This window comes from Oryzias latipes, chromosome 15 (assembly GCF_053564925.1).
Source record: "Oryzias latipes strain Hd-rR chromosome 15, Olatipes_Hd-rR_3.1".
Taxonomy (NCBI): domain Eukaryota; kingdom Metazoa; phylum Chordata; class Actinopteri; order Beloniformes; family Adrianichthyidae; genus Oryzias; species Oryzias latipes.
In genome coordinates this window covers 31,690,589-31,706,852 of record NC_136251.1, presented here as the reverse complement: position 1 = coordinate 31,706,852, position 16,264 = coordinate 31,690,589, and the positions used below count along the sequence as shown (strand labels likewise).

The 16,264-nt window shown below is 44.8% G+C and overlaps 1 protein-coding gene across 4 annotated transcripts in view; it reads right to left on the bottom strand.

The window, feature by feature from the left end:
• The window catches only part of cdh23 (cadherin-related 23), a 178,772-nt gene that overhangs the window by 152,991 nt on the left and 9,517 nt on the right, over window positions 1-16,264 (bottom strand). For all 4 annotated transcript variants that reach the window (XM_023963385.2, XM_078931958.1, XM_078931959.1 and 1 more), the window contains exons 2-3: window positions 15,709-15,799; window positions 11,788-11,862 (exon numbers count right to left, since the gene is read on the bottom strand). In XM_023963385.2, the coding sequence (XP_023819153.1) occupies window positions 11,788-11,862; window positions 15,709-15,790 (157 nt within the window). In that variant the 5' untranslated portion in view covers window positions 15,791-15,799. The remainder of the gene's footprint in view (window positions 1-11,787; window positions 11,863-15,708; window positions 15,800-16,264) is intronic.

The following is a 16,264-nucleotide window of genomic DNA, read 5'->3' as shown; positions in this document are numbered from 1 at the left end:
TTCCATAGTGCATTTGTAGATTAATTATCTTGACTGGTCTTTAGTTGAAGTTTAATTATTGCATCATAGTTTGTTTTATACATATTTCCCCCGAATTTCACCTCAATTGTAGAGAGAAATGTTTTGTGTGACTTGGGCATCTAAGTCTGTTTTTTATTCATTTTTGGGGGTAAATTTGCAGGTTTGCAGTATTTTTTTAGCAGTTTATTGTTCATTCAGAAAACTAATTTTGGTGACACTTTAGAATAAGATTTCTTTAACTAATTATAGAACATTAACAAGCATTAACCATTTGGGCCTACAATCAATATTATTGAATGTTTTATTGACTCACCTAAATCCTGATTCAAACAATTATGAACAAATTCCATTAATTCGTCATTTTTTATTACCTCATCTTAGACATGGTTTCATACAAAGTAACCTGTTCCCTCTAAATTCATTTCTATAATATTAATGAAAATGTATTAATCCATTGTGCCATCGTCTCTTGTTACTTTACATTATACTGCATGACATTAAATGTATTTTTCACCATTTTGTACCATTTCTTGCACTCCTGTTTAGATTGTTGTTTTCCTTTCCTTCAGTGACATTTCTGACTGATAAGGATTTATTTTTTATGATCGATGAGCTCCTTTAGATCTCCACATTTCCATGTTTTTGTGAACTTTGATAAACTGCAAAGCCAAATTTGCTCTTGAGCCTTAAGAGTGACGGTCAGATGGATGGCCGTCTTTAAGGAGGCAGCGGATCCACCAAACATGCACAAACACACAGACACTTGTGCATTTCTCTTCCCATTCCCACAGCTTCTCAGCGATGAAGCAGGGAGAGGTAGTCGCTGATGTGAAACCTCAATTTCCAGCTTAGCTGCTCTGCGTGTCTCAGCAGGTATCAGCCATGACCCACCTGGGCCAGATAAGCAGCTGCTAGACGCTGATCTGCCGCCTAGAAGTGAACTTTTAGTTCAGGAGAATCAAATCATTTCTGCACAAACAAATACAATTAAAGCCTGAAATAATCGAACTTTTGCAAAAGAAATCTGGGGTTGACCTGGACAGCCCCTGGTATGAAACTGTGAACATAAACAGGATGTTGGTGAAAATGACAGATCTCTTTCAAAATAAAAGTCAACAGAGTGGCACCCCCCCCCCCCCCCCCCCCCCCCCCCTTCAGAGGAAAGGACAAATGTTAGGAATAAGTTTCACAAACTGATGTGAGACGAGTTTTAGAACTTTCTCTTACACAGTAACTCCTTCCCAGGTGAGTGTTCACCAGCCAGGTTTTAATATAGAAAGCACAACAGCCATTATAAAACCAACAGATATAAGAACTCGTTTGTTCCATCAGCCATGAGACTCCTGAACAAACTGTGACGGTCTGGAGCAAGTGCCTCTGGTTGGTATTTCTGTGGGTGTTGTCTTATCGTGTATGTTTATTCTGTTGTGTTCTTTATGTTGTAGCGGTGGGCTCCTCAGCCAAAGACAAACTTCTCTCACGGGACAATAAAGTATCGTGAAAGTGTCAGATCTAATGTCATTCTTGTGAAAATCTTTACTTGGGAAGCAAACACCAACTAAAGTAGCCTCTGCGACTTTGCTGGGCAGAAGAAGAGGGTTTAAAACACATGTGGTGATGGAGTGGAGCTTCTCCTCAGCTGTGGGGGGGTTGGGATTCATTCCTCCGTCTTTACATGCAGTAGCGTTCTTGAACACGCCAAGAGATTTGGCGACGGGAAGGTTGATGTCTGGGATTGAATGAACTACTTTTATCATTTCAATTTTCTGTAGCATCTTTATTGCTGCCGCATCACCTGCTATTCTGCACTGCTTTAAACATGGCTTAGGTTTAACATCAACCAACTAGTACTACTCTTGTGTGAGCATTAATCACCACTTTTCAGAACAACACAGCAACATAATTCACACTTTTGTGCACAAAATGACTCTTAGCGCCTTTCACTACCCGTGAAGGAATTCAACAGGTCAGTTTAGTTTTAATTTTTCCATTCAATCTCCCAAACTGGTTAAAATAAGTTTAAAAAAGGAGCAGGAAGATGATGATGATGAGACTCAAGACATGCTTCCAACGACATGCAGTCATATGATAAGAACCCAATCCGTTTTATTTCTACAGGAAAACATGTAACACCCCTTCATGCCATATGCTGTTAATTCCCAACATACCATTAAATCCACTTAATTTAGCATCACCTTGAGTGGAAATTAATCAAAAATAATATTTTAATATTTGGAAATTTGGTGAAGCATGAAGGGATTAAAGAAAGTGAAATCAAACTAAAACAAAAAACGTCTTGAAAACCCCAGAAATAAACAGCCTGTGGTATTGATTTCACCTCTACGGTCGCCATGGCGATGGTCAGATCCCTTTTGCTTCTTTAACTTCTCAACCTGATGTTGCTCCACCTTCCTGCAGACGTTTGCGATACACTTTCCGCCCTAAAGAATGTAAATCCAGCTTTTAAGATGTTTTTTCTCACTGATCTGGAAGATCTTGATAAATGTAAATCATAAAGATGCTAACTGAAGAGCAAAGTGTGTGGACATCACCTCCCGCAGCCGCGGCAGTCAAAGATCTACACACCAACACCATGAAACCACATTTGGAATAAAACGCCATCAGTCAGAGAAGTACGAGAACATCTTTTGTTTTCTGCTTGCCTCCTTTTTTCCTTTTATCCTGGGCAGAAACGACATGTCAGACATAAAGGCGTCAGTACGATTCCCCTCAGTTTCTTAAAGTAAAAAGGACAGTGTGCCCAAACTGTCTCCAGCACAGAATCAGCAGCTTCAGTCGGACTTTGACAGTCAGAACGTTTGCTTTACAGCACAGCCAGAGCCTGTAATCCTTCCACCTCCACTCATTTGTTTCAGCAACACGTTTGATATGAAACATTTAAATCTATTAGACAGCTTCAGAAAAAAGGCTTTTGGAACGTTTCAGGTTCGATTCTTCTGCAGAAAACGGCATACAAGACGGGGGTTGGGGGGTGATGGTGGGGCATTATTCCAAGGGGGAGTGACGTCAGAAAAAGAGTCAGCGTAAAAAGATAAAGGATGACTGACTTAACCAAAATAGGGGATCCTCATGGGTGGCCTCATGGCATTAGTGGGAGACCAATCCAGCCAGACAGGAGTCGATGCAACAGCTCAATAGATCCGTAAAACATAGAAGATAAAACACTGCCATGCCCAAAGTTTAACTCAGCCAAGAGAAGTAATGTGCTTCATGTTAATGAAATCACTCCAATACAGATGTTTTGCATCTGCAGCCGGTAATAAAGGATTTTTAAACCACAGAGACACACATCATACTCAGCAGCTCAAATGAACAGTGACAGATCCTGAAGCAGTTCCAGAGACAGAGAGAGGACTCGCATTGTTTTCCAAATTAGAACAGAGTGGGAGTGAAAAGGACACTTTGAGATGCAGCAGGATGCGGTGGCAGCAGCGACAGTAAGATGGCGACAAACATCAGGACAGTCGGTTCCATTTGAGCAGACAATCCTATGTGAATCCCAACACGGTTAAATGAAATGTAGGACTTACATCCCAGCAGTAACGACACTGCCTTCCAACAGCGCTCAAGTTAAAGAAGACAAAAGGTTTTACCAAAAGAGTTCCAGAAAGGTGACCTAAAACCGATACATGCATAATAATAATATTAATATTATAATGGATACCACAGGAAGTCATTCAATATCCTCATGACTACCAGAGAAAAAAAGCTGTCCGGTCAATTGTTTTATAAATCCATCAAAACTACAATTCCCAGAACCCTCCCCTTTCTTTGCAAAGCCACAAATATCCTCAGTTCATTCAGGAGTCTGCAGTGTTCAGAGGTGTTCTCTCAACATGAAACCATCTCCTGGTGTCTCTGAAACTTCCAAACGCCAGTTGGACTGATCCATTCAAAAAAAATAAAAAATAAGCTGTTGACGTTCAAAGAAAATCGTTTTGGGGGAAAAAACAATTCCTAAAGAAAACTTCAAACCAACTGAAGGTCAAATATACAGTATAATGAAGTTTCAGTAGAACCAGGTTCTGCATGAACACATGAAATAACCCTGATGCTTTACCAAGTCAGTGGCCAAGTGGAAGAGCGTCCTCCCCGAGACTGGGATGTTGTGGTTTCTAACTGGTTCACGGAAACAAGGCCATATTACTCCCATTTTAGCATCTCTTCATTGGCTCCCAGTTCGCTTACGCATTGATTTTAAAATTCTCGTATTTGTTTTTAAATGTCTCCATGGACTCGCTCCAAAATATCTGTCTGACCTGATTCATGTATACCCCCCCCCCTCACTCCCTTAGGTCAACAAATCAGACACAGCTGGTCGTCTGGAAGACCAGGAGAAAACTGAGAGGTGACCGAGCCTTCTCAGTCTTTGGAGCAAAAATCTGGAATGAATTGCCCCTGTAGCTCAGACAGATAGACTCACTTAGTATTTTTAAAACATATTTTTTCACTTTGGCTTTCAATTGAGTTGGAATCCTGACCTATTTTATGTGTTTTATGCTTTATATTGTCATGTGCTTTTATTAGTTTTTGTTTTGTTCAGCACTTTGGTGAACCTTGTTCTGTTTAAAGTGCTTTATAAATAAAGTTAAGTTAAGTTGAGTTTCAAATCCATGTTGTCATTACAACTACAATTCTGTTCAGGAGAGTTTGCAGCTTTCAGATTGGAACAAATCCATTTAAAAATGTTAAAAACAATAATAAACATGCCATATAATCCACTGAGGATTTTCTTAAATTGTTCAACAGCTAATAAAAAATAAAAAAAATAAAAAAAAGGGGGGGGGGGGGGCAGAAACAAATAGAGAATGCTGGAGGTGTGAAAATGGATGGGAAGTGAACACAAACACATTCAAACGTTTAAGAGGAAGACATTAATAAGAGGTTCCTTGGGGCAACTTATTGCTCTTTAATCATTATTGAGCTGGGAACGCCATCAAGCTAATTAAAGGTTCAATGTATTTACTGTGGCAGCGTAAGCGTGCCAACTAGAAGAGATCAGGGGAATTAGAAACGATAGAAAAGGTCCAGAAGAAGCGTGTCGTGCAAACATTCTTAGTGTTTGAACAGAGAAAGCCGTCGGCTTTTCTGCTGACTTATGCTCCTGAACGCAGAAAGATAATAGTTATAAAAAACAAACAAAATAAAAACGGGTCATTTGCATCAAATCTCTCATCTGTGCTTTGAGCGGCGAACACGGTTTCTGCTTTCAGAGGCTTTTATTCAGTACAAATGACAGACAGCAATGCTGAGGAGCTTCACCAAAACACACTAGAAGTTCCTCGTTTTCAGCCAATGCTGGCTTTTCCCAGTTAATTATGCAGCAGTGAGCCTAATCTGCCGAATCACAGCAAAGTGGATTAGAAGATGAGAGCGTTTAATCAGAGTTTTCACTCAGCCTAATTACACACATCCCATTTCCCAACACAACATATACAGACCTATCGGCCACTGAAGGTAAACATCACTGCTTCTGCTTAGACGGCCTTTCAGGAAAAAATAAATATGATCACCCGACTGCTTGGATGTGTAAAAAATTCATGAAATGTAAAGAAATGTGTTTATTCCAATACCAAATGGATTTGTCAGCGCATGTGGAGCGTGCACGTGGCATGCAGGAGGTGCGTCAGGCAAAACGAACCTTTATTAATGCTTGTTGATAAAGGGGCTGTTGTATGTGTTGGCATGCGATACAAAACTATAGTCATGATTAGGGACGCCACAGTCTGACACCGAGCTGCATGTCTCACCAGTAACTGAAGTGAATCGTTGCATTCACATTTGGATATGTTGAAGTCAAATGTGTCTAAACTTGAGAACAATTCATTTGTTTTTGTTACAAAAACCAGGCCTATTATAAGCCAGGGGGGGCCGTATGCGGCCCATTGCACTGTTTCATCTGGCCCGCCAATCTGGAATAATTTACATAGATAATCCTAGTTATGGTTTATTTTCCCTGTGGTTCAGCCGTCTCCCCATAGATGGTGCTCTACAAAAGCACCGATCATCGTTTACTGCAGAATATTATTGTGCATTCATGTGGTGCTGAAAGATTTGTTGTTTTTCTGTTTTTCTGTTTTCCTAATTGATGGGAAAGTAAATGGTTGCATCCCCAGTAATAATCCAGATCTCAGCATTAAAGAAAACAAATTGTGTTTTTAGCATGTTCTTGTGTCATTTTCTGATGGTGGAGGACATTTATAAAGAAAATTAGGCTTAAAACTGTATTTCTGAGTACTTTTTACTCAAATTGTTGTGAATCAGGAGCAGAAGAAAAAATGCTGTTTGAAAAGAAAAAGATGTGACTCCCCAGGAACTTCAAGACAAACATGGAATATATAACTTCTTGGAATATCAGCAACTTAAATCAATTATTACTAAAAAGTTTAAATACAGAGACAACGATTTAAAGCTACCAGATGTAGTTACCACTCTGATCAATTTCTCAATGAATAAAACTCTCTCCAAAATATACAAACTTTTATGTAATTTAGATAACAATATTTCACTTCCGACAACAAAATGGGATGCGGATTTGAGCATCAGCACAGATGAAAGTTTTTGGTCAGAACTTTGTCTAAACACCTTCAAAATGACAAAAAATCCAAATCTGCAGCTAATCCATTTCAAAACTCTTCACAGAATTTACTACACTGGACAGAGGATGTTCAAGATGGGTCTCAGTAACTCAGACATTTGTCAGCACTGTGACAGTAATCTACCCGACAATTACATGCATGCACTATGGTTCTGCACGCCTGTCCAGGCTCTCTGGCAGCAGGTATGTGCCGATCTATCAGTCTGGCTTAAGGTTTCAATCACAGCTTCACCGTCACTTTGTGTGCTTGGTGACATGAGTGCCATCGATGTAGAAGGAGGATTAGGCTCTATCATTTTCATAACTCTTTGCATTGCTAAAAAAACTATTTTAATAAATTGGAAAAGCAAAAAAAATATAAATATAAGTCAACACAGAAATCTGCTGCTTGATCAGATCAGCTTGGAAAAAATGTCAGCCCAAAGTTCAAGTAACTTTGAAAGAATTCGGTCTCTCTGGTCTCCCATAGCTAACTCCGTGACTTAGGGGGTGGGGGGGGCATGGTCGTCGCTGCTCCTTGCCCTTCTGCCGTGGGCCGGGGTGGGGGTCGGGGCCTCCGGTGCCTGGCCGGGGGTGGTGGGGGCTCCGTTGGTCGGGGGGTCGGGTCCGGCGCCTGGGTGGGGCGGCCTGGGGCGCTGCGTGGTCCTCTGGGCTTGGGTGTGGGGGTGCGTGGTGGGGGGGGTGGGGTGGTGGTCTGGCTTGGCTTGGGGGGGTGGTCCCTTTGCCTGTGCTGGGGGGGGTTGGCGGGGGGCGCTGCTCGGGGGGGGGGGCCCAGCGGCGCTGGATGGGCTTCCCGTCTACACCTGGGGCTGGGATCGGCCCTTCCCTGGCTCTGGGGCGGGACGGGACAACCCTCTTGGGGCCCACGGTCGCTCTGGGTGTCATCCGCTTCGGCTGCGGGGTCTGGGGGTGGGGTGGGGTGGGGGTCTTGTCGGCCCTGTCCTGTGGGGGGGCATTCTGGGGGAGGGGGGGGGCCACTATTGGTACGGGGCAGGGGGGGTTGACGGGTCGGGGTCTCCGCTGAGGCCATCGGCGGTTTCCCCGGCCGGTTGGCTGCCTCGGTCCCGTCGAGGCCTGACCAGAGCTCTTCTAGGGCCGGCGTTTGGGGGTGGGGGCCTGGGCTTGCTCCGGGGGGGGCCGGCGCTTTCTGGCTCCCCTCTCTCTGTGTGGGGGTGGTGGTGCTGGGCCTGGGGTGTCTGCGCCTCCGGGGGTGGGGCCCCGGGGCTGGGTGGGCCTGGCCCCCTTGCTGGGGGGGGGGGGCGGGGGACGGCTGTTTGACCACCGGGGGACAGTCTATCATCTGTCCCCAACTTACCCCCTTCCTCATATAACCTCATAATAGGGTGAGGGGGTGGGGGGCTTAGCCTGCGATGAGCCTTGGGGGGGGGGGGTTTACTAGGCAGTGACCCCCCTCCTGTGGTTGCCGTATGGAGTGGGCCCCCCCTCTTTCGGTTTTATTTGCACCTTAGACATGTAGGGCCCTTGGTAGGGGGGGTGCTTGGACATCACTGCCAGCAAGCAGCGGATGTCCTCCTAGCACCCTACCCGCCAATTTTAACCGCACCTTAGACATTTAGGGCCCCTTGGTGGGGAGGGTGAGGGGACGTCACTGTGAGTAATCAGGAGACGTCCCCTTAGTGCCCTACCCGCCAATTTTAACCGCACCCCCCTTAGTACACACACCCCTCCCCCCTCAATATATACATCCCAACATAAACACACACACATGCACACACACACTCTCTCAAACACACATACACGCACACACATTTTGCAAGGAAGGTGGGACCTAGGACCATCTGTCCCCTGCCTCTTCCCTGGTGGGGGGTACGGGCCCCTTTGCAACGGCGGCTGTGTCCCCGGGGTGCTGGCTTCCTGGGCCCGGCGGTGCTCTCTCCGCGCGGTGGGGGGGTTCACATTACATCTGAGCCGGGGGTGTTCGTGTCCCTGGGGGGTGGGTTCTGGTCCTTGCTCCTGAGTGCTGGGCCCCGCCAAATTTCCAACTGTGGCCGAGCCTGGTCGGGCCATATTTACAACACCCCTTGTGGGCCCTCTTTTTTCCCCGGGGTTCCCCCCTCCTGGGCGGGGGCGGCGGGCCCCTGCCTCGCTCCTCCCTGGACCAACCGTTGGCCGGGCGGATGGCTGCCTGGAGTGCGGAGTGGGTCTCCCTTGGGGGGTCCTGGCTCGTACCTGGGGTTGGGGCGGGGGGATGCCCGGAACTCCTGGGTGGTGGTGGGGTGCTCGTCTGGGGCTGTGGGCGTCCTTCTCCGGTGGGGCCCTGCGTTGGGTTCTCCCGGCGCGGCGGGGGGGCTGCTCTCCTGGTTGGGCTGGGGCGGCGCCCTCTTTCCCTCCGTGCCTCCCTGCTCTCTGGCTCTGGGGGCCTTGCGGCGGCCCTGCTGGCCCTGGCCTGGGTGGCGGGCTTGGTCGCCCGGGCGGCGGTTGTTCCCTGCCGGTTCCCGTGTGGTGTTGGGGGGAATCCGGCTGCCGCTGCTGGTGCGGTGGGGGTCTTGGGGTGGGGATGGCTGGGCACTCTCCCTCCTTCTTTTCACGTTCCACCATCCATTTTAGAAGAACATAAACACTCACCTGAGCACAGGTGTCAGCTCAACAGACTGAATGACTGAAATATTTCACACTAGTTGGTTTTAAGGCATAAGTATGCGTGTGAACACTATCTGTTTTGTGTACATGTCGACAGGTGGACATTTTTGCAACTAACAAGTGTGTTTATAACATTTGAGTGTGTGTGTGGACAGGCTCCGCCCTTTTTTTTTTTGTTTTTTTTTTACATTTGAACCTTACCATAATGATTAACAACCAGTAAACTTGTTGCTTTATGCTGCTTCATGGTCTTATCCCCTTTCCCCTCCTATTATCACCCCTTACCCCCCCTCTCTCTAACGTCCCTCTCTCTTCTTCCCCTCTTTCCTTTTCCGTCCGGTCCAACACCAAAGATTTTCAGACATGTTTGAAATTAATAAAGTTTGGCCTCAATTACAAAAGGGGTTTATTCAGACATACCTTTGGTTTGTCTGAAGATTAATAACCCCTCTTGTTAAAGTAAAATATGTCCAACCCAAGAGGCCCTCAGCTCTCATCTGTCTGCCTAGCTGTTGGACAGGACAAGTTAAAAAAAAAAAAAAAAAAAAAAAAAAAAAAAAAAAAAGAAAAAGATGTGATGTAGAAAACACGCTGGGTGGAGCCACTAGCTCCTTGCTCCTCTCCACACTGGAGGGGGAAGGGGGGGGGGGGGGTTGTTCCATCCCATTTGTCCCGCCCACAACTCAGAGGTAAAGTTCTGATGAACTCCTGCCGCTCTGCAGAAACTATGTTCTAGAAAACGACACAGTATTGGGATTTTGGTTAAAGCGACTTCATTAAAAGACCACTGCGAACGCTTTGAACATAAAGCAAAAGATGATCCCAGTGGGACTTATAGGACATTTTGGTGCATTCTGAATGTAAAGCATTCTAATCTGTTTGCACTGAAACAGACTTGTTACATCAGCAAACATCTGCTGCTCTTTGCAAACAGTGAAATGAGTTCTCAAAGTGTTAGTTTAAGAGGTGAAAGCAGCAGGTGCAGACCCTCATGGGCGAGCCAGCTTAGCATCTCCTCATCTGTCTGATAAATGATGAGCAAACTGCTGGTTTAGTCCCTCCATGCATGCTGTCTGAAAAGCTCCCACAGCGTTTGCATGTAAGATCAACTTTACTTTAATCCACACAGAAGAGGCTTTCCTCACCTCTGGGATCCGCCATCACGGCTCCCTTTGTCCTCCTGTCAATCAGCTGCTTGTTACACTAACCGGTCCCTGGTGTCGCCTCACACGATCTGCTCGCATTAACCATATGCTGTTACATCAATGCCATGACTTAGCCCAACAGACGCCATGGTAACTGACTGTGACCCATCAGACACCTGACCGCTGTGTAGTGAGCCAGAGAGTCATTCATTCATTTCAAAGTGAGGAGCCAGAAAGGTCAACAAACAGAGAAACAAATAAAGTAACTTCAATCCCTGACAGTCCAGAGTCCTCTTTCACAGAGTCAGATCAGAGAATCTTTTTTAAATTAAAAGTTGAATATCTTTGAGTCGGTTACAGATAAAACGCTTTTTATTTAGGGACTCAGTTAAATGAACTTGATGGAGGTTTCCCAATGGGAAAAGCGGTGGGTGTCCGGACTGAACATGGACTGGATGTTCCCCACAAACCCCTGATGTGGGTGCTGCTGCTGCATTTCTGTGTTTATGCTGACATAACGGCTGGGCCTCCTCTGTGAGGACATCTGCTTAGCTAATAAACAATAATCTTGACAAATTGTTGCTGTCTGATCTCTCAATCAACGCTCACAATCACACCCATGAGAAAGCCATTATGAGCCAGGCCAAGGACGTGACTGACAGTTCGGCCGAGAGCAGGGCGGCGCTGGCCTGAAGCCCAGACGCCCGAGGAGAGACACTGATTCATGGCCAGAGGGCAGGTTTGGGAAGCACATCTACGTCCTTCACCGCCTGTTTCATAGCCGACTTCATGAACAAACTTCCTAAAGTCAGACATGATGCCAAACAAAGATGCTGATCCAGACCTTTGCTGTGGAGGCCGCAGAATTTCAGGTCAATGTGATTTCCTGGGTCAGATTCAGGGAGATCCTGGGCGTTTGTCCCGGGCTGTAGTTTCATTTTTTCAGCTAAAATGATCAATAAGTTCAAACTGACTGATAAGTAATGAAGAGTTAAGGGGATAGAACCAATGTGTTGCTTTGTCAGAATTTAAATAATTAAAATGTGACATTAATAGGAGTGAATACATCAAAATATAATAATCTAAATATAAACTGATGTCACATTAAGAGAATTAAGAAACCCAGTGTTGTCAGACCAGTAGGAAGTAAAAGCTACAATTTAAAAAAAAAAAACATTTCAAAAAGATTTGTCCCAAATAAAAAATGTTAAAGCCAAACATCTCTTTACTACCTTGTCAATCAACAAACTTAAAAAGAAATGAATATAACAGAGATGACAGAACTTGACCTTCTTATTATGCCACGACTCCAGGCTGGAGTAGCTACTACCCAAATTCAAACCCAGAAAACCTTCAGAGGAGGAGCTTTTTCAGCGTCATTCATCAATGTCAATCACTCACCTATGGGCGTGTCCTCATAGATCAGAAGGTAGGTTGAGAAGAAGTAGTTTAGAAAGCGTGGCGGCTGATTGGAGGCTGGAGACAAGACAAATGGAAGACATTTCTATTATAAAGATGAACATGTTCTCATCAAATATGCACAACAGCAGGAACGGCAGTTCTTTAGTGGTCAACAGCATAGGGAGTAACGGATTACTAGAGTAACAGATTCCTTTTTGCTGTAGCAAAACAGTGTAAACATTACTAATAATCTTAAAGGGATATTTTACTCATTACATGTTCAGTAACTCGGATATTACAAAAGACTTAAAGCTTAAAATCTTTGTTCAAAGCAGTAAAACTATGAGGCATTTGAGGATAAATCTTTCTTCTGAGTTCTCAAACAGCTGTTTTCTTAGTTCTCTGTTTGGACAGTTTTGCTTTCCTCAAAGTAGATCTTTTTATTTTTGGGACTAAAACTATAGCCCTAGTTTCCCGTACTGGTTCCGTGGGTTTTTGGGTTGTCCCGGTCCGTAAAGGGTCCCGCAGTTCCCTTGAGGCTCGTACAGCCACCTCACGGAGCGTCATGAAAATGGAACGTACCATTGTTGTGTGTGGTTGACGTTCCTTGAGGTGGCTGTACGAGCCTCAAGTGAACTGCTGGAAGTTCCATGCACTTATGGCGCATGGGTGATGCCGTCGTGCGGCGTCTTTACACCACATTCTAGTCGTTAGTAAAGGCCGTGTCCCACAGCCACTACGTACATTGGGAAAATTGAGGTGTTTTTTTAAGTGAAATGTATCATAAATGAACCACATTAAAACCATGGAAGAAGTAGGAAATAAACCACGCAAAGAACCCGTAAACCTGCACTTCTTTGAATTTCTTCACTTTGACATTCAGAGGACATCATGTCAGCACCATGGTCAGCTCCCGCAGCCGGCCTTCGCACTGCTTTGTTTTCATTAAACAGTCGGATAGCCCCGATCCGCACCAGTCATGGCGCTAGCCCGGTGCGTGTCGCCTGTCGTACGTGGCTGCTTTCCATGCAGACGGGGGGAAACGGGAGACCCCCACTCACTATAAACTGCTGGAGGGATGAAAGACTGGCCGATTTCTGTTCCTGTCACAATACTCAAACCGTGCACGTACCTCGCTTGATTATTGTGCTGTTTATACGCAGTTCATTAGTCATTCGTGCATCAATTACGTCATTTGAATGCGACATGTGCGGCGTAGACGCGATGTGAAAGTTATACATCTGTGGAACATGCGTGAAAAGTCCGTTAGACAAACGTGAAACGGTCGTGGACAGACACAAAGTTTTTGTGTGCATCTTGTAAAAATCACGCTCAATTGCATAAGATTTATGTAATAATTGCGTATATGTCAACCGACCAAAACTTTCAAAACAGCTTTTGACCCAATTCACAAAAAGACCCGTCACCTGAACCCCTCAGACTTCTGCACACATTGTCGTGTGACGAACACACGACACTCATGAATGTATCACGTATGGATGACGGAATACCGACATTTCATACGTGAAAAATGCACGTAGTGTCTGTGTGACACGGCGTTGAGATGCGAGTACTGGCTCCTCAAGCACGTGCTTTCAGTGCTTTTACTTTACAGAACTACATGATTGCAGCATCTGCCCATCATGCACTGATGGTAAATAGTTAGCACAGGTTTCCAGAAAGCATCTTCTAAAGCAGTGTTTTTCAACCAGTGTGCCGCGGCACACTAGTGTGCCGTGGGAGATGGTCAAGTGTGCCGTGAGAAATTGCCCTCATTAACTGCACTAACAACATTTCCCATCTCCAGGATTTCAGCTCTTTGTTCATCCAAACAGGCCCTGATAAAACACTGAATAATTAGGAATATAAAAGATCTTAAAATTACTTTTTCTTTGTGTTTATTTAATTCTATTGAAGACATTTTGATAATTATGACAGTACCGCGATTTACCTGCAGCTATAGCAGTTTGCGGAAAAGTCCCCGCCCCTTTAACTGTCTCCGCCAATCATTCTTGAAGGCTTAATCACATGTCATCAGTCTGACCAATCAGAAGTCTTCACTTCCTTGTTCTTAATTCTGCTCATAAAGTCTCTCAGTTCCAACAAAAATACCAGCTAAAGCTCGTCTTTAGCGGTGTAGCTTTCCACAGAATCCGGTATCAGACCGTGGAACAAGTAAACAAAACAATGAAGCTCAGAGACGCGAGTCTTTCTGCCCTTTTTCTGCCGTATTCACACTACATCTCCCATGATGCATTGGCTTAAAGGGACAGCGCATACTGAGTCGACCTTGTGAAACGTCTTGAAACCACAACAAACCAACAGTTTCTAAATTTTCCAATTTAACTATTATTTCATCTCTTAGAAAAAACAGCAGCAACTTATTGCTTTTTCTGCCACAATTATCACAAAAATCCACGTGAGATTGCGGGGGGGGGGGGGGGGGGGGCTGTCGATCAATACAGACCATGAATTTCTGCTTTTTTTTTTTTTGGGATGCTGGTGTGCCGCGGGATTTTTGTCAAGGTTAAAGTGTGCCATGGCTCAAAAAAGGTTGAAAAACACTGATCTAAAGCATGGAGGGTCTTCAACATGAAGGGCATCCCGAGCAGACGGGTTTGTGTTGCACAGATGCGCCCAGAACAGGAAGGAGTTAAATGGTTAGCGTGGCTCAAGCTGATATCTGATGTCAGAAGCTTTTTAGGAAGATAAGGGAACATAGCTGCTTGGCTTTGATCAGCCAAGCAGGGTTGTTGACAATAGACGCATTGAAATAGGTTGGGAGCCGGCCGATTTCATTGATGTCAGAGATCCTGATGGAGGGAATTGCTGCCTTAAAAGAATAGCTTTTTGTTCAGCCGTGTGCCTATCTGAGCAGAACAAGATGCTCATCCGCGGCTTGTCAGCACAGCTCTTAACTGCCAAAAACATGGGCTGTGCATTATGGGATGGAAGGTAATGAAGGTTAAAAAGCTCCTGTCTATACCGGTGGCCTAATTACTGTGAGTCAGGATGAGGTGGACAGCGGAATGCAGAAAGATCACAGCCGTGATCATCAGCCCAGTTTGCTGAATCAGGGAGGAAATAGTGCTGATGGGTTAGCCAGGAATAACGGAAAAGAAAAATCAAAGATCGTAAGAATGGAAATGCCGACTAGAAAGAACGCTGGAGTAAAACACGAGAGGCTGAAGGGCAGAGAAAGCAATGATTAACTCTTTAAAGCTGATGAAAAGAGGTTTTGCCGGTTGCTCATTAAGTTTACCGGCAGCTTCAATGCTGCAGGATCGAACGCTCCTCTGGCCTGTCACCGTGAAACGGTTTCCATGGCTTTGCACCGCGTGCAGCTCTCCCTCTCACTAAATATCCTTCGCGTTCTCATGAGAGGCTTTTAAAGCTGAAACATGCACCGCTAACGTGTGCATTGATCTGCTGGAGCGTGAATTTCAGTCTTCAAAGAACTTTTCTTTCATGTTTCTTCAGACAGAGAGAGGTCAAAGCTGTTCATGCCGTCATGATCAAATTGCAGTGATTGCATACATTTAAGAGCCCCATCTAGTCTCTTTATCACAAGAATATCGAATGAATTGAACATAAACTGGAGTTAGGATTGCAAAATGTCAGTGAAAAAAATGTGTTTAGTTTTCTTATTTAGGATTTTTGCCAAAAAACAATTTGAAAATTAAAGAAAACAAAGGTACTAATCCAAAAAAAAAATTTTTTTTTCACCAAGAGTAATGAAAGACATTTTTCACAGTGACCCCAACACTGCCTATGACGACTGATTGGCTTTGTATTTTTAGAAAAGAAATGTTTTAATGTATTAAAGAAAGCTAAATATTTTGTTTCTGGGACTTCACAAATCTCACACATTCATGCTTTACAGAGCAAAAGCTTGTGGATTTTCAGATTTAGGGGACTTACCTTCACACATCGAATTCAAAACGAGGAAAAGGAGGAGTCTGGCAGCGGACATCCTGCCACCTAATCCCACAAGCCACGACATCACCTGCACCTGAGAACAGACAAACAGCTGCTGTGATGGATTCAAACATGAACGCGTCCGTCTAGCCATGTCCTCATGTCTCAGTGTGCTTGCTGATCACCATGTGAACGGTCAGATCTCCTAACACAGTAAAAATTACAACTAGAAGCGCTAGCATGGCCTGCAGGCGCTACTCGCCCTCGCCACACCCCCATAACCCCCTTTGAGCCCACCCTCATTGGCCGAGCAGCTGTTTAGGCAAAACAAATTTAATTGAACTGGCAAAAGTAAACTTGAATTTCCTGAGCAATGGGGGTTTTTGTTAACCACGCCCACATTCCTGATATGTTCATTTACCGCAAAGGGGGGGCGGTCTAAGGGCAGGGATGCCAGTTTAGTTTAGTCAGTTTGTTAGTTCAATTTAGTATTTTCCTGTTGAATTCTATGTATTCAAGATCCTTGTGATTTTATGTTTTACTTCTTCAATTACCGATA